This window comes from Nesoenas mayeri, assembly GCF_963082525.1.
Source record: "Nesoenas mayeri genome assembly, contig: SCAFFOLD_36, whole genome shotgun sequence".
NCBI lineage: Eukaryota > Metazoa > Chordata > Aves > Columbiformes > Columbidae > Nesoenas > Nesoenas mayeri.
In genome coordinates this window covers 481899-500396 of record NW_027659963.1, presented here as the reverse complement: position 1 = coordinate 500396, position 18498 = coordinate 481899, and the positions used below count along the sequence as shown (strand labels likewise).

At 50.8% G+C, this 18498-nt stretch overlaps 1 protein-coding gene across 1 annotated transcript in view; it reads left to right on the top strand.

Annotated features, from left to right (window-relative positions):
* Positions 1-17778, top strand: part of LOC308052529 (aurora kinase C-like) — a gene marked incomplete at both ends in the record, with an annotated part of 74928 nt that extends 57150 nt beyond the window's left edge. Inside the window, 1 exon segment of the mRNA XM_080364608.1 lies at positions 17646-17778. Coding sequence (XP_080220734.1) covers positions 17646-17778 — 133 coding nt within the window.
* Positions 17779-18498: the final 720 nt, after the last annotated feature.

The window sequence follows — 18498 nt, the reverse complement described above, 5'->3', positions numbered from 1 at the left end:
GTGTCAGATGGAACCACAACATGTCTCAGCCTTTCCTAAAAAGCATTTTCTTGGTTGCAGAATCTCTGCACTTCTCCATGGGGCTTTCAGGTACACAACGATGGTGTAGGACAGGTTTGCATCCTGGAGGGAAGCTCACAGCGTGGAAGGAAACCTCAAAGAAACAGCCTAGAGTCCTAATGATGGCATTTGATTGAGGGAGACTCAGCTCATTGCCCAGCCCCACAGACTGCATTGCCCACAGCCCACAGGTCAGAGCAAAGCTGGGACACATGTGCCCATGGACACACCTGCAGGAAAGGACCCCCAAGATCAGGCTGTGACTCTGCAGCTGAAACTGCCATCCCCAGAGAGCCTGACAGCAAGAACAAGACCCCAACAGCAGTGACCCAGAGCAGGGGAGCAAGAAGGAAAATGCGGTGAGGGTGGGTGTGAGAGAGGCCAGGGCAGAGGCAGCCGGGCACTCAGACAGTGTCCCCCTTCCCCAGCTGTGCAGCCACCTCCCAGACACCAACAGTGCCGGGCAGCTGCTCTCAGCCCCTGTGCTCTGCAGAGGAACTGCAGCTCTGGCTGCACAGGAGCTGCTTCATGCCTTGGAGCCCCCGGCCCTGAGGGCAGAGGCTTTGCTGGGTGGGACAGGAGGCCAGGGGGCTGCTCACAGGAGGGATCTGCACTGCAGGGGGTCACAGGTTCTCCCTCCCATAACAATTCCGTGTTTGGTTTCCTCCCATTTCTGATCATTTCCCTGCTGCCTGGAGATTCTCCCCTGGGAGGTGTTTCCCTGTCCATGTCTGTTCCCTGTCAGTGCTCACAGACCATCTCACCCTCTGTGCCCTCCCCCTGGCCCTACAGATCCTGCCTGTTCACAGGGCACTGCCTGGGGGCATCTTCCTGTTTGCAGGATGGAAAACAGGACAGGTCAGACTAAGGCTGACGGGTCCAGCCAAAGTGATGCAGGTGCTGTGCACAGGCAGAGGGGTGGTGAGGGGATGTCATGAGCCTTCTGGGAGATGTACTGATCACTCAGAGTTGCAGTTCAGGAGTCTCAGTGACTTCTTAAAGCATGAGAGCTCATTTTGCATTTATCATTTCACACATGCCCCTCCTGCCCCACCCCCCCCAACTTTAGTCTTGGAATAGGAAACTGAAAGGACAGACTCAGGTAACCTCCTTATCTTTAAAGCAATACCTGTACACAAGCAGCAGAAGGACCATTCCCTGCCAGGGGTCGCTCCTTTCCCCCCCAGTTTCTCCCCTCAGTGTTGCTGGGATCTCCCAGGCAGGCTGAGCGCTGACCCTGGCAGGCGGCAGAGTCCCTGCCCCGGCACAGCCCTGGGGTGCAGGGACCTTGCTCTGCAGGACAGCCCTGGGCACCCCTGGGGGCTCCCCGTGCAATCACCCTCAGCAGAAGCTGCCTTCATGCCCTGTCCCTCTGACAGTGCATCAGGGAAGTCCTGCTCTGGAGTGCGTTCTTGTCCTCTACATGAGAAATATTGTGAGAGAGACCTGACAGATCCTGCAAACTGTGTCATGTGCCAGCTTTAGGAGATTCTGCCAGGAAATGCAGCTGCATTGTCCTACATGCAGAGACTTACCATCTAAGGACTTTGAAGACTGGTCTCTCAATGAGCCCTCAGCAACCAACCCCCTACATTGCCTTTCCCTCTCTGTGCCTGGCTCCTGTGCCCTCGGTGCTGCAGGCAGAGCCCTCAGCCCTGCTGCGTGTGCAGAGGAGCTGCTCCTGGGCAGAGCTGTCTCTCTGCAGCGCTGCCGCTGCCATGAGCTCCCTGTGTCCCAGGAGCCCAGCCCAGCTCAGCAGCACAGGAGCAGCCCATGATGTCCCTTTCTCTGTCCCCTCTGGGCTCCTCCAGGTGTCCCTGGGGCTCCAGGGGCACATCCTTTCAAACAACTTCAAGTAATCAGTGATGTTGATTCTCTCTCCTCTGAAGAGACACTTCTCACCAGCATTGTATTCTTCATATTAAAAATTAAATTGCTATGAGAATCATCTTTTCTTGTCCCATCATTAGACAGGACACCAGGAATGTTACAGCAAAGGATTTTATTTCTCCAGGCTGGGGGAGGAATATCCTCAGTTGAATGAGTTCAGGCATTTTATTCTGGTTTTATACTCCCAGGTCTAGAGAGACATTCATCAGTCTTTGGCCATGTCATGTCTGTGCTCTGATTCGAAGCCTTTGCACACACGGGCTCTTGGACACTTGGTACCAGGTTTCTTGTGGCAGGTCAGAGCTGGGCTGGTGCCACAGCTGGGGTGGCTCAGCCCAGATGTGAGGCCATGTCCTCAGCCAGGGACCTGACTGGGGGAGCTGGAGCTGTCAGTGCTGCAGACAGAGCTGTGATACGGATGGAATGAACTGCCAGGCAGGGTGGCAGGAGTGAGTTCATCTGGTCTGCAAGGACAGCAGCCTCCAAGCACAGCAACAGTCCAGATCAGAACTCAGTCTAGACCTGTATGGAAACTCCAGGGCCCATAATGAGCTGTTACTACTGCAGGAACAGTTAAAGGAGAAACAAAAATACTGTGCGGTGACTGATGACTTTAATAAGAGAAAGAGGTGAGAATTTCCATGTCCTCTTGTCCTCTGTCTTCACCAGCAATGTGTCCCAGGCCTCTCTGACATGAGACGAGAATCTGGAGAACAACCAGCAGTGGATGGGGATCAAGTCAGGGGTCATTGGAACTAACACAATCCTTTCCAGTCTATGGGACAGGAGGGGCAGCATCCCAGGAGCTGGGAGAGCAGGACCATGTCCCAGTGAGGCCACCTTCCACCATCTTGGAAAGCTCATGGAGAGTAAGGAGACTCTGTATCAAAAACAGCGTGGTCAGCAGGACAAGGGCAGTGATCCTTCCCCTGTGCGCTGCATTGGGGAGGCCACACCTGGAGTATTGTGTTCAGTTCTGGGCCCCTCAGCTCAGGAAAGAGATTGAAGTGCTGGAGCGGGTCCAGAGAAGAGCAACAAGGCTGGGGAAAAGACTTGAGCATAAGCCCTATGAGGAGGGGCTGAGGGAGCTGGGCTTGTTCAGTCTGGAGAAGAGGAGGCTTAGAGGTGAGCTCAGCACTCCCTAGAACTATCTGAAGGGCAGTTCTAGCCAGGTGGGGATTGGTCTCTTCTCCCAGGCATCAGCAATAGGACAAGGGGGCATGGGCTTCAACTCTGCCTGGGGAAATTTAGGCATCTTTCCAGAGAGAGTGGTCAGGCATTGGAATGGCTGCCCAGGGAGGTGCTGGACTCACCATCCCTGGGCGTTTTTAAACCGAGATTGGCCATGGCACTTAGTGCCATGATCTAGTAAACAGACTGGAGTTGGACCAAGGGTTGGACTGGATGATCTCTGAGGTCTTTTCCAACCCAGTTAATTCTGTGATTCTGTGATTTTCAAGTTAGGGAGAGCTCTGAGGTTCTCCCTGACCACAGGAATAATTCACCTGAGGTGCAGGGCTGATTTACAAGTGCCCCAGTGTCAGCATCCATGTACAGAGTCTGCTCATCAGCCAGGCAGCAAATCCATCATTATAGAAATAGAGACGAGGCTCTTGACCAGCTCCTTGCACCGAGCAATTGGCATACCTTGTCTGCTGAGATTCCAGGGAACACCTGAACTTTAAGAACTGAGAAGTTTTAGTCCTCACTGAGCATCCTGGTTCATCTCCTGACCCATGTGGTGCTCCAGGCTGTGAAGAGAATCCAAGCCAACTTCTTGACTGGGCTAGTTCCATTTCACATGGTGTCAAACAGGGCAGATGAAGGGGACTTATAAATCCAATATCTGCTGCACAGTTCTTCAGAGATTAGAAATGTAGGGAACAATGTATTGTCAGTGCACACCACATAAAGATTCTGGCTTCCTTTGTGCCTTTTCACTTAGCTGGGATCTGTTCCTTGGCTTTCATTGGCTACAAAGGAAACAACTCTCCTATGCCACCTGCCCCTCACACCAGAAAAAGAAAGGAGAAAATGTATGGAAGAGGGACGATTTGGGAAAAAGTTCTGACTAAGAAGTGTATTCTTTCAATAAGAAAAAGGTGGAAGTGGGAGAAAGCACTGTTCCAAGAACTTCGTAGAAGAGGCCAACTACTGAGATGCAAGATGTATTTTGAGAAGTGAGAATGACTGCTGGGAGGGAAATTAAAGAGCTTTAATTCATCAACATAACCAAGAATAGGGAATTTTCTGTTGCTGTTATTAGTGATAGTACCACTATCAAAAACATCCTTGAAAAGGTCACTGTCATCCCTTGGCTTCAAAGCTCAGCCTGCTCAGTATTTGACAGGACTGCTTCAAACATCTGTGACCCAAGTCTTTTACCCAAGGAAGGGAAAAACTTCCAGTGCAGGCACCACACCAGTGCCCAATCTGCCTGGAGAGCCAGGACAGTTGTGCCACACAAGAGCCAGCCTGGACAGAAGCTACGGTTAGTGAGAACTGAAATATTTAAACTCCAATCATAGAATGACAGCATTATAGAATCATTTAGTTGGGAAAAGACACATAAGAACATGGAACTCAAACATAAGACCTCGGCATAAGAACTCCAACAATAAACCATATCCCTAAGTGCCACATCTCCATGTCTCTTAAACACGTCCAGCAATGGAAGCTCCAATCCCGAGCTGGCAGGACACCGTTGGCTGCAGTTGGACATAAGATACTGGTCATGGCTGTGAGTTCAGCCCTGGCTGGCAGAATGTCTCACACCCTCACTCAGGAGGGCAGGGGGCTGGGAGATGGGAGCACGTTTCAGTTTCCAGATCCCAGCACAGAGCCCAAACCATCCTGCCCTTGGACTCTGGATCCCATTTCCTGAGAAGCAAAGCTGGTGGCCTTCTGAGGATAATCATGTTAAAAGACATGAGTAATCCTTCAAGTGTTTACGTAATTTGTCTGGGAATGACGGTTTTAAAAAGAAAAATAAAAGTTTAACATGCTTATATTTAAATACGTGTAAAATAGTACTCTGCATGTGTGGTCGCCCCTCTGGCAATGACAGTTAAAGAGGTATTTGCACTATAAGGCTCCATAGCTCATCCACAAGCACACATCTAAGTGGTTCAGATGAAGGGTGGTGTGGCAAATGTCACCCTTTGTGTCCCCAGGTGATGGACACTGCTCATGTGCCTCTGCAGAGAGTGGCAGGAGCTGGATCCCCTTCTCGGGACAGACTCCTTCCAGGAGAGACACCGACACAGGGGGAACTCATCGGGGCTTTACGGCATTTCACTCGGCATCAGTTTTGACATATTGGGTGCTGTCCTGTGACTGCCCTTTCTGCACAAATGATCATACAAACACAACCATTTAGTAAGACATGGTCATAAAGGGCTGTTGTGGACAAGAAAGCTCACCGTGAACTCTGGAGAGGGCGAGGAAATTTATAAGAAACACCATCAAGAACCAAGAAGCTCGAGGCGTCTTCTGAAGAGCGGGAGGCCTGAGCAACCGTGATTGGCCATTGTAGGTGTGGGAGAGGTCAGGGCATGCCAGGGAGAAGCAATGAGATGGCTGATGGCTTCAGTGAACCCTTCTAGCCATGTCTGAGCCCAGCAATGGAAAGCAGTTGATGTCTGCAGGTGGAGGAGGAACAGGAGGGAGATTTTCCTGGGAGTGTGGAAGGAAGAAAGGCCTCTCTTGGGCTAATCATGTATGGCAGTGCCATTTGCATGCTGTGGGCATGGCTGTGCCTGGGAGATGGGGAACGGCTGCTGCTGGGGTGGCTGTGCTCAGTCATGGCCCATGAGTTGACTCTGCTCTGCTCCTCTCTTACACTGCCCACACTTGGATGGTCCTCAGGAATCACCCATGAACCTGGTGGATCCATGAACCTCCTGGAGTGATGGGGTGTGGATCCAATGTCCTGGTTTTGTTAAAAACAAGTTTCTTTTTCAGTGATTTTTTCCTGTCAGCTAAAGCCTTCATATTAACTGCATTTTCCTGGAGAACCAGACACAGGTTTTGGTAAACCTAACAATGGAATGCAAACTTATTGATAAGCACGGATGGACATCTCGCGAGAGGGGCGATGAGAAACAGCTGACCAACTGTGTATAACATTCCATTCACGTGAATACTTCATATAAAATGGGAGATCACGAGGATCTCGTCCCTTTTTCCTTTTTTCCCTATGGCCGACATTAGGAGAGGACCTTGCTAGTCTTCCCTGCGAACTGAGGCCTAGTGAGAGACTGGACCCAGCTCTGGTTGGCTGTGGAGTCTAATCCAGGACTTTGGGTGCCGGCTCTGCAGTTGCTGAGACTTTCAAAATTGATTTTGTATATTTTGTATTATTTTCTCTATTCTTATTAGCAGCGTTAGTAAAACATCTTCAATTTTTTCCAACTCTCTTCTCTCTGTCCTTCTTTTTCCCTCCCGATCGCCTGTCCTGAGTGGAAGGGGGGAGAGGGAGGGGCAAAAAGGGGGAAGTGGGGGGGAAGAGGGGGTTAAGAATACATCTGCCAGGGTTTTATTGTCACTCCGCAATCTTAACCCTCGACAGATAATTGGCGCCCAACGTGGGGCAAGAGAAAGGGGTAAATCTGGAGATTTTTGGCTTTTCTACTGCTCTGACGTACCTTTCAATTTTCTTGGCACGGTGCCAACTCATAGAGTTGTGATACTCGCGCATCTGTTTGCTTCGGATATTATTTGGTTGTATTCAAGCAAAGTGAATTACATTGATTTAATGATGTTACGGCATAAGTTGTATCAGTTATTTTCTACATTGTGCTCACTGATTCCATATCTGTGCTGGGCTTTCTTTTTAAATCGAAGTATTCATTATATAACAACAAGGAACTGGACAATGCTCATGATGATACTGTGTGGTTTGTCACTGGTTTATTTCATTATACTGCAGCCACTAATGAATTTCTACTCGCTTCTGCTTTACCTTGAAAAGCCTCCAGGAGAGATTAAAGAGCAGTACGGCTCTGTGTTTGCTAATTGGTCAAGCGAATCTTTAGAAAGGCTGACTAACAATACTTTCGTTTTTTCGCTAGGACAGTTCGCAAATGTTTTAGAGAGCTTTGAATATCCTTGGAGTTTTGATAGAACTGTGATGGTGTTATCTGGTTTGCTGAATGTGTGTCAGTTTGTGCTTCTGTTAAGAGAAATGGCGTTCAACAGGAGGTTTGCGTCTCTTTGTTGTCCTGAGATTTGCGGTGCGTCTTCGGAAGCTTTAGCAAAAAGCACTCCTGGCCGCTCGAGGAAGAGCAAAACAGCGAAAGCTGCCCCCCCAACGCCTTTGCAGGCTGAAGGTACAGCTCCTCCGTAGAGTTCTTCTGCCAAGGTCACTAGTGATAACAATAATTCTGCAGCCTTAAAGGCAGCCCCCCCTTCTTCACACACTGGGCACTGTTGCCGCTGTAACCATAGCGATCACTGTGACAGTCATTCAGACTCTGGAAATGAATCAAATGATGGTAAACCCATATCAGCATCAGTTGCTGGTTGTAAGAAAGTCACTAGGAAGACTACCCGTGCAGCAGATGATGGCACAGGGCCAACATCAACCCAAGGGGCACCATCAGGACAGGGAGGAGATGAAGTGACCACCACTCGGTCCTTTTCTCCAGGTGAGCTGAGAGATCTGCGAAAAGACTTTAGTCGTCATGAAGGAGAGAATATTTTAACCTGGCTGCTCCGATGCTGGGACAATGGGGCAGATACAATTGAACTGGAAGGTGGTGAAGCCAGGCAGCTGGGATCTCTGTCAAGAGATTCCACCATTGATAGGGCAATTTCAAGAGAGTCTAATGCCACTACTCTCTGGACCCGACTCCTGGCAGCTATGAAAGTAAGATTTCCCTACAAGGAAGATTGTATATCCAAGTTAGGGAAATTGAATACTATGGAGAAAGGTATTTAGTTCCTGAGAGAATTAGCTGTGCGAGAAATCATCTATTTTGGACCAAACAGCCAAGAGGGAACAGACCCAGATAGAATCAATTGTTCACGACCTCTGTGGCGCAGATTTGTACAAAGTGCATCACCTGCATATGCTAAGTCATTGGCAGGAATGCTCTGGTCATCTAGAGGTGGACAAGATATTACTGAAGTGATTGAGCAGCTCCGTGACTTTGAGGACAGCCTTGCTGGTTCTCTACGGGCTTGTGTCTCTGCTGTGGAGAAACTGTGCGAAAAATCTGATGACCGGTTTGAAAAGCTATTGCAAGAAATCAAAGAACTCAGAGAAGACACGTACCATTTACGACCTGCACAAACCTATGTTTCAGCTGTTAGGAAAAGGCGTTTCCAATCTCGAGAGCGAGGACAGAGCCAGCCCACAAAAAGAGGTTCACTGTGGTTCTTCCTACGTGAGCAGGGAGAAAACATGAATAAGTGGCATGGAAGACCTATCTCAGAACTCAAAGAACGAGTACGTGAGATCAAAGGAAAAACTCCTAGGAAGGTGGCTGCTCCAGTTTACAAAAGGAGCAGAAGAGATTCTGATGATCTTGAAGGAACCTCTAATTCACACCCAGAGACTGTGCAAAACAGAAATTAGAGGTGCCCTGCCTCCAACCAGGTGGAGGAAAGGGATAACAGAGTTTATTGGATTGTACAAATACGATGGCCTGGTACAACACACTCCCAGGAGTACAAAGCTTTAGTGGACACTGGTGCTCAGTGCACGATAATTCCTTCTAATTATAAAGGAACGCAATCCATCAATATTGTTGGAGTGACTGGGGGATCCCAGGAACTGACTGTTGTAGAGGCTGAAATGAGCCTAACTGGAAAAAACTGGCAAAAGCATCCCATTGTGACTGGCCCAGATGCTCCGTGCATCCTTGGCATAGACTACCTCAAGAGAGGGTATTTTAAGGACCCAAAAGGGTATAGGTGGGCATTTGGTATAGCAGCTGTGGACACTGAGAAAATTGAAGAGCTGTCTGATTTGCCTGGTCTTTCAGATGACCCTTCTGTTGTAGGACTGCTGATGGTTGACGATCAGCAGGTGCCAACTGCTACCACGACAGTGCATTGTCGGGAATATCGCACCAATCGAGACTCTTGGATTCCTATCCAGAAGTTGATCCGTCAATTGGAAAGCCAGGGTGTGATCAGTAAGACTCGCTCACCTTTTAACAGCCCAGTCTGGCCAGTGCCTAAGTCTAGTGACGAGTGGAGACTAATTGTGGGCTATCGTGGCCTGAATGAAGTTATGCCACCACTGAGTGCTGCTGTGCCTGACATGCTAGAACTGCAGTTTGAACTGGAGTCAAAGGCAGCTAAGTGGTATGCTACAATGGACATTGCTAATGCATTTTTCTCTATTCCTGTAGCAGCAGAGTGCAGGCCGCAGTTTGCTTTCACCTGGAGAGGCGTCCAGGACACGTGGAATCGCTTGCCCCAGGGCTGGAAACACAGTCCTACCATCTGCCATGGACTGATCCAGACCACGCTGGAGCAAGGTAAAGCTCCAGAACACTTGCAGTATATTGATGACATCATCGTATGGGGCGACACAGCGAAAGAAGTCTTCGAGAAAGGTGAGAGAATAATTCAGATTCTTTTGGATGCTGGTTTTGCCATAAAACGAAGCAAGGTCGAGGGACCTGCACGAGAGATCCAGTTTTTAGGACTAAAATGGCAAGATGGCCGTCGTCAGATCCCAATGGATGTGATCAACAAAATTGCTGCAATGTCTCCACCTACTAATAAAAAGGAGACACAGACTTTCTTGGGCATTGTAGGTTTTTGGAGAATGCATATTCCTGACTACAGCCAGATTGTGAGCCCTCTCTATCGAGTGACTCGTAAAAAGAACCAATTTGAGTGGGGCCCTGAACAACGACAAGCCTTTGAACAAATTAAGCGTGAGATAACTCATGCAGTGGCCCTTGGACCAGTTCGGACTGCACTAGATGTTAAAAATGTGCTCTACACCGCAGCCGGAGATAATGGACTTACCTGGAGCCTCTGGCAGAAAGCACCAGGAGAAACCCGAGGTCGACCCTTAGGTTTTTGGAGTTGAGGATACAAAGGATCTGAGGCCAACTATACTCCATCTGAAAAAGAGATACTAGCAGCATATGAAGGAGTTCGAGCTGCTTCAGAAGTGATCGGTACTGAAGCACAGCTCCTCCTGGCACCGTGACTGCCGGTGCTGAGCTGGATGTTCAAAGGGAGGGTTCCCTCTCCACATCATGCAACTGAAGTTACGTGGAGTAAATGGATTGCACTGATCACGCAACGAGCTCGAATTGGAAGTCCCAACCGTCCAGGGATCTTAGAAGTGATTACAGACTGGCCAGAAAGCAAAGACTTTGGGATGTCTCCAGATGAGGAGGAAGTAAAACGTGCTGAAGAAGCACCACCGTATAATACTCTTTCAGAGACTGATAAGCAGTATGCACTGTTCACAGATGGATCCTGTCGTCTTGTAGGAAAACATCAAAGGTGGAAAGCTGCTGTGTGGAGTCCCACACGACAAGTTACAGAAGCCACTGAAGGACAAGGTGAATCTAGTCAGTTTGCAGAAGTGAAAGCCATCCAGCTGGCTTTGGACATTGCTGAACAAGAGAAGTGGCCAATACTTTATACTGACTCATGGATGGTAGCAAATGCCTTGTGGGGTGGCTACAGCAGTGGAAGAAAAGCAACTGGCAGTGCAGAGGTAAACCCATTTGGGCTGCCACACTGTGGCAAGACATTGCTGCTCGGCTAGAGAGCCTGCCTGTGAAAGTTCGGCATGTAGATGCTCATGTGCCTAAAAGTCGAGCCACTGAGGAACATCTAAACAACCAACAAGCGGATCAAGCTGCTAAGATTAAAGTAGCTGAGGTGGACTTGGACTGGCAACATGAAGGTGAACTTTTCCTAGCCCGGTGGGCCCATGATGCTTCAGGGCATCAAGGTAGAGATGCAACATATAAATGGGCTCGCGATGGAGGGGTGGATTTAGCTATGGACACTATTTCACACGTTATTCCTGAATGTGAAACTTGCGCCAAAATCAAACAAGATGAATGGTCAAATCCTGTATGGTATGGGGGGCGATGGTTAAAGTATAAGTATGGAGAAGCTTGGCAGATTGATTATATTACACTTCCACAAACACGTCAAGGTAAGCGTTATGTGCTTACAATGGTGGAAGCAACCACTGGATGGTTGGAAACATATGCTGTACCTCATGCTACAGCCCAAAATGCTATCTTGGGCCTTGAAAAGCAAGTCCTTTGATGATACGGTACGCCAGAAAGAATTGAATCAGACAATGGTACTCATTTCAAAAACAATCTTATAGACAATTGGGCCAAAGAACATGGTATTGAGTGGGTATATCATATTCCATAACATGCACAAGCCTCTGGGAAATCTGAAAGGTACAATGGTTTGCTAAAAACTACACTAAAGGCACTTGGTGGTGGAACCTTTAAAAACTGGGATTCACATTTAGCAAAAGCCACGTGGTTGACCAACACCAGGGGATCAACCAACCGAGCCGGGCCTGCCCAATCAGAGATTCTTCATCCTGTGGAAGGAGATAAAGTCCCTGTAGTACACATGAAAAACATGTTAGGAAAGGTGCTCTGGGTTACTCCTGCCTCAGGCAAAGGCAAGCCCATTACTGGGATTGTTTTTCCCAAGGACCTGACAGTGTTTCATAAGTGTCTTCCAGATCAAGACAGTGATGATGAAACCAAAGCTAGCTTCTTGGAGTGGTGCCTGACAACTTCTTCGAAGTTGATGTCTTTAACCCACAAACAGTGGTCATGAGATGCACTTGTACCATTTTTCCTGCCCTGGAAGGCTGCTGTGACAAAATGAACTTAATGAACTTTTCAAAGGATGGTCCACTGATTAAGATTAATTACTCCTGAATATATATGTACATATGTGTATATACATATATATGTATATATATGTATATAGTAGTGATTAATTAGATTGTATTGATAGATTTTATTGATAAGGTTTAAATATTCGGTGAATGGCATATTATAAGGTGTAGAATGTCCTGGTTTTGTTAAAAAACAAGATCCTCTTTTAGTGAATTTGCCTCTCAACTCAAGCTTCACATCAGCTGCATTTTCCTGGAAAACCAGATACATGTTTTGGTGAACATAGCAATGCAATGCGAGGTCATTGATAAGCATGGATGGACATCTCGTGAGAGGGGCAACGAGAAACAGGTGACCAAGAAACTGACCAACTGAGTATAACATTCCATTCACCTGGATAATTCATATAAAAGTGGAAGATCATGAGGATCTCGCCCCTTTTTCCCTTTTTGCCTTTACTTTTTCCCTTCTACTTATGGCCGACATTAGGAGAGGACCTTGTGAGTCATCCCTGCGAACTGAGGCCTAGTGAGAGACTGAATCCAGCTCCGGTTGGCTGCAGAGTCCAATCCAGGACTTTGGGTGCCGGCTCTGTAATTGCGGAGATTTTCAAGATTGGTTTTCTATATTTTGTATTATTTTCTCTATTCTTATCGGTAGCATTAGTAAAACATCTTTAATTTTTACCAACTCTCTTCTATCGGTCCTTCTTTCCCTCCTGATCACCTGTCCTGAGAGGGAAGGGGGAGAGGGAGGGGCAAAAGGGGGAAGCGGAGGCAGGAGAGGAGGTTAACAATACATCTGCCAACGTTTTATTCTCCCCCACAATCTAAACCCTCGACAGCACTTTACAAAGGAGAAGGAATTGCTGGAGAGAGTCCAGTGGAGAGACACAGAGATGATGAGGGCTCTGGAGCTTCTTTCTGAAGAGGCAAGACTGAGAGAACTGGGTCTGTTTGGCCTGGAGAAGAGAAGCTGACAGGGGATCGTGTTTATGCTGCTAAATATCCCCAGGGTGGGTATGAAGAGGATGGGCCTGACCCTTTTCAGTGGTGCCCAATGACAAGGTGAGGGGCAACGGGCACAGAATGACACACAGGAGGTTCTGTCTCAACAGGAGGAGAAACTTCTCTCCTGTGAGGGTGCCAGAGCCCTGGAACAGGCTGCCTTCTCTAGGATGGAGAGTCTCCGCCTCTGGAAACACTCAGAACACACGTAGAGGCCATTCTGTGCCACCTGCTCTGGTGAACCCGGTCTAGCAGGTGGGCTGGACTAGGTGATCTCCAGAGGTCCTTCCCAACCCCAAGCAGTCTGTGATTCCATGTTGAGTTTCTCAGGAGACGAGAGGCCCTGCAGAGGCATCTGGACAGACTGGAGCACTGGGCGATGACGAATGGGTTGATGTGTAACAAACCCAAATGCTGTGTCTGCCCCTGGAAGGGGGCAACAGCTGCACAAGTCTAAATGGGGAGAGGAGCAGCTGGAGAGCAGCCCTGCAGAAAGGGATCTGGGGTGCTGGGGGGCAGCGGCTCAGGAGCCAGCAGCGTGCCCGGGCTCGGAGAGGGCAAACGGCGTCTTGGGGACGTCAAACACAGCCCGACCAGCCAGCCAAGAGAAGGGATTGTCCCACTGGGTCCAGGCTTGCTGCAGCCTCACCTGGAGCACTGTGTGTCGGGCTGGGCCCCACCATTTGAGAAGGACTTGAATGCCCTTGCCTGCGTCCAGAGGAGAGGAACAGCTCCCACTGGCTCCAGCCCAGACGCTTCTGCAAGCTGGGAGCAACCGCGGTCCTGACACCAGCCTGGTGGGGAACAGCTCCAGAGCCCTGCGCATGTGTAGGTTCAGAGCCTTAAAGAGCAGCACCTACAGCTGCAAAACCTTCTCCCTGATCCTGGCACAAGCCGTTCCCAAGGCTCTCACGGCTCACTCGTTGCTGGTGACAGCTTTGCTGGTGGGGACACCGCTCTCCAGCAACTCATGAACCAAATCCACCGGTGCCCAGTGCCATGTCTCTGCAAGTGGGACCCCTCTGTGCACAGGGACCCCCTGTCCCCGGGGTGGCCGTGCCAGCACCCCCAGCCACCTCCAGCCCCAGGAACCCAGAGCGAGCAGAAACCACAGCTCTGCAGATACAGGAAAATGACGGAGAGCACAGGTCTGAAAAAACATAAACCAATATATTTACCAAAACCAACAAGCACACAAAGAAACAAAACTATTTACAGAAAAAACAATGAAATACAACAACCCACAAAAGTCCCTCTCCAATGCACAACCCACCCCCAAAGCCCAACAATATCATTACACTGGCTGCAGTCAGTGGCTGGGGGAACACAGGGGACCTGGAGGGGACATGAGGATCACGGGGGGGACACGTCTCCCACTTTTCCCTCCCTGCACCACAATTTACCCCCAATTCCCTCCGGTTTTAGAATCCCTAAATAATTTGTGTTTGAAAAGACCCAACCATTCCCCTGCACCCGAAATCAAAACACCCGTCGCTGATTTACCACGGATCCCTTTGGGCCTTGAGCATTTTATTCCCCCTGAGCGACCTCCGGATGAAACATTTGAATGCTCAAGTTCTCACGTTTGCAGCAAAATCCCCATTTTGCCCTGTTTTTGTTTCTCAAACTGAGGTGAACTCCCTGGGCTCTTCTCAAACACAAAATAACGGGGGTTTCGCTGCCCTGTGGGCTGGACTTCGCTGCTGCTTAATGGAGATAAACTTGGCATTTTTATCAGCGTGAATTTCCTTAATTGGGATCTTCCCCACAATGCGTCTGTTGATTCCAGTGGGAGAATCTTGATCTGACACAATTTATTTAAACAACGTGAAAAGGGGTCTGTGCCACCCCTGCTCAGAGGGGAGCGCCAACACCATCTGCACAATCAAAACACCCCCAAAAAAGCAAAAAGCAAATGAGATGCAAGCACAAAAATCCTGACTTCACGTCCCTGAGCTTGAGGATCTGGGGGATTTCCAGAAAAACGGCGTCCGGAGAGGCCAGAAACGCCGCCGTCACCCCAGGGCTGAAGGACGCCATTGATCGGGCTCCTTTTCCAGAGTTATTGTCAGAAAATGCAGGTGTTTCGGTGAGAAAAGCTGCCCTTAAGCCAGGCTTAGCGGTGCCAGCAGCAGAGGGACCACAGGGTCGGCTGCTGTCTTGGCTGATTCGTCCTGGTGGTGAGGAGGAGCATGGTCTGACCTGCCAGGGCACGGGTGGAGGGGTCGGGGTCCCGCTCCAGGATCCTGAGGGCTGCAGGGAGAGAAATGGAGCCGGGATGAACCCCCATGTTGGCAGAGACACCCCCGTGTCCCCCCGAGCCGGCCCGACCAGCCAGGAGAGAGCGGCTACGCAGGAATGCCCAAAATCAGCCAATTAGCCAACTGTTTTGGATGGAAAAGCCCCTCAAGATCATCGAGTCCATTAACCCAGCCCCGGCACTAAAACGTCCCCAAGAAGCTCGTCTGTTCACCCTCCAGGGGTGGCGACTCCAGCACTGCCCTGGGCAGCCTGTTCCAACGCCCCACAGCCCTTTGGGGAAGAAATCACCCCCAATTTCCACCCTCACCCTCCTTCTCCAGCCCCTCACCAGCTCCGTTCCCTCCTCTCAACCTGCTCCTCAGGGTTTTAATGGCGTGAGGTGATCCCAACACCCCTGGGGCCGCCAGTTGAGCCCTGAGGTGATTCTGCTGCCATGTTGAGCCCTGAGGTGATTTTGTGCCCCTGGGGCCACCATTTTGTGTTTTGAGGTGATTTTATGCCTCTGAGCAGAAGCCGCGTCCCCTCTGTCCCCGCTGTCCCTGCTGTCCCCTCTGTCCCCGCTGTCCCCGCTGTCCCCTCTGTCCCCGCTGTCCCCTCTGTCCCTGCTGTCACCTCTGTCCCCGCTGTCTCTGCTGACCCCTCTGTCCCCTCTGTCCCCGCTGTCCCCTCTGTCCCCTCTGTCCCCGCTGTCCCCTCTGTCCCTGCTGTCAACTCTATCCCCGCTGTCCCCGCTGTCCCTGCTGACCCTGCTGTCCCCTCTGTCCCCACTGTCCCTGCTGTCCCCGCTGTCCCCGCTGTCCCCTCTGTCCCCTCTGTCCCCGCTGTCCCCTCTGTCCCCGCTGTCCCCGCTGTCCCCTCTGTCCCCTCTGTCCCCTCTGTCCCTGCTGTCCCCTCTGGCCCCGCTGTCCCCTCTGGCCCCTCACTCATGCGGCAGCAGCCGGAACCTGGTCACCTCGTCGGGCTGCCGTCGAGGTCTGATGGCCTGGGGAACATTCACCTCCTCCCAGGCCACCCGGGGTGGCTGGGCGGGTCTCTGCTCCAGCTCGCGGGGAAGCTTTGGTGAAAAGGAAAAGCTTCAGCAAAAAGGAAAGTCTTCAGGATTTGAGACGCACTCGGGAGCTCCTCACCAGGGAAAGATGTGAGATGGTCCTGGGAGATCCTCCCCACGAAGAGGCGTGAATTGAGATCAAGAGCTCCTTGCCACGAAAATATGTGGAATGAGCTCGGGAGCTCCTCCCAAAAAAAGACGCGGGATGAGCTCGGGAGCTCCTCACACGGATCTGCCCCCGGCAGCTCGAGTCGGGTTGTGGTTGGACTCGATCTGAAGGTCTCGTCCAACCCAAATGAGTCTGTGACTCTAAAGAGACGTGGGCTGTGCTCGGGGCTCGCACTGGTCCCATCGTCGTCCTGCCACAAAGTGCAGCTGGGCCCGGCGCCGTGGTGACCACAGGCGGTGTCACCAGTGAGGTGACAAAGGGCCCCATTGTCACCCCACAGGGGACCGCTGGGGATCTCCAGCCAAGCCGAGGATGGAGCAGGTGACACACGGGGGGTCCAGGAGGGTTGGAGGCTTCAAACTGCTCTGGGCTCAAAGGAAAGAATCAAAGAGTTGTAGAATCGTGGAATAAAAGAATCGTAGAACCTTGGAGTCATAGAACCTTGGAATTGAAGAATCAGGGAATCAAGGAATCGTAATATCCCAGAATCAAAGAATCATGGAATCATGAAATCAAGGAATCATAGAACCTTAGAGTCGTAGAATCTTAGAATGAAAGAACCAGGGAATCAAGGAATCCTAATATCCCAGAATCAAAGAATCGTAGAATCATAGAATCAGAGAATAACAGAATCATGGAATTACAGAATCACAGGGTTGTAGAATCATAGAATCACAGAAGCAAAAAAAACCCAAATCCATACCACAGAGTCATCGAATGAAATAATTGTAGAATCAGAAAATCAAAGAACCATAGAATCAAAGAATCGTAGAATCGTAGAATCGTAGAATCAAAGAATCATAATATGCTGGAATCAATAAATTATAGAATCAATTAATTATAGAATCAAAAAAATCAAAGACTAAAAACATCAGAGAATAATAAAAATCAAATAACCACATAATAATCAAATCATAGAAACACAGAATCATAGAATCACAGAATTACAGAATCAAAGACTCAAAGAATTATGGAATTGCAGAACCATAGAATCATGTAATGATAGAATCGCAGAATCACAGATTCAAAGAACCGCAAAATCACAGAATCAAAGAATCGAAGAATCACAGAAGAATCAAATCAATCAAGAATCACAGAACCATCAAATCTTGTGCCCCCCGTCTGCCCTCGTACCCTGCACTTCATTCCCTCCCTTGTACCCCCCTGTTTAGCCCCCCCCAGTCACCGTGTTTCTCCCTCATCTGGTGACCCCCCTTGTGTCCCCCTAGTCCCTTTGTGCCCCCCCCAACTCTTGTGCTCCCCCCTCTCGTGTCTCCCAGGTCCCCTTGCTCCCTCCACTTCGTTCCCCCTCTGCCATTTCCCCAACTGACCCCCCCTCCCCGCAGAGCCCCCCGGGGCGGCCTCCGCGACCCCCCAGAGCCGCTTCCCCTCAACAGCAACCTCAACAGCTGCAGCCTGCGGGAGGGCCGAGGGCGGGGGTCGCGAGGGGCCGGGGGGGCCGAGCCCGACGGGCTGTGACCCCCCTCGCACGAGGGTTTGCACGAGGGACCCGCCCCGGGGGGCAGCAGCCTCAGAAGGGGGTCCGGGCCTGCGGGGATGGCGGCCTCGCAGGAGGGCTCGGCCTCGCCCCCGGGGCCGTTCTCACACAGGGACTTCGCTCTGCACGGGGCCTCAGCCTCGCACGTCGTCCTCCCCGCACACGAGGACCCGGCCTTGCACGGGGACCTGGCCTTGCACGAGGATCCAGCCTGAGGCAAAGACCCGGCCTTGCACGAGGACGCAGCCTCGCACGAGGGCCCCTCTGAGCCCCCCCAGCTGGACATGGGCCCCTCGTGCCCCCCCACCCCGTGTCGACATGAGGGTCCGTGTGCCCCCCCAAAAGCACTGGACCTGGGGGGGTGGGGGCTCCTTGTGCCCCCCACCCTGCACATGTGGAGGTGGGGAGGACACGGGCCTATTTTGAAGGGGGGCCCCACCAAAAGCCATCGAGGGGGCCCCTGTATCATTGGCAGCACTGAGCTGGGGCGAAGGGGGGGGCGGGGCTGAACCCCCCAAGACTGAGGGGGCCCCATCCAAAGTGGGGACCTCCCCCGACTGACACTTTTTGTTGCCAAAACCCCTCACAATCTCCCCCAAAAAGAGACACATTTTCCTTGTAATATGGATGTAAATGGACCAGCGCCCCCCTCCAAAAGCCCCCCCCACCGAGGGTCCCCCCATCCCGGTGGGGCCCCCCTG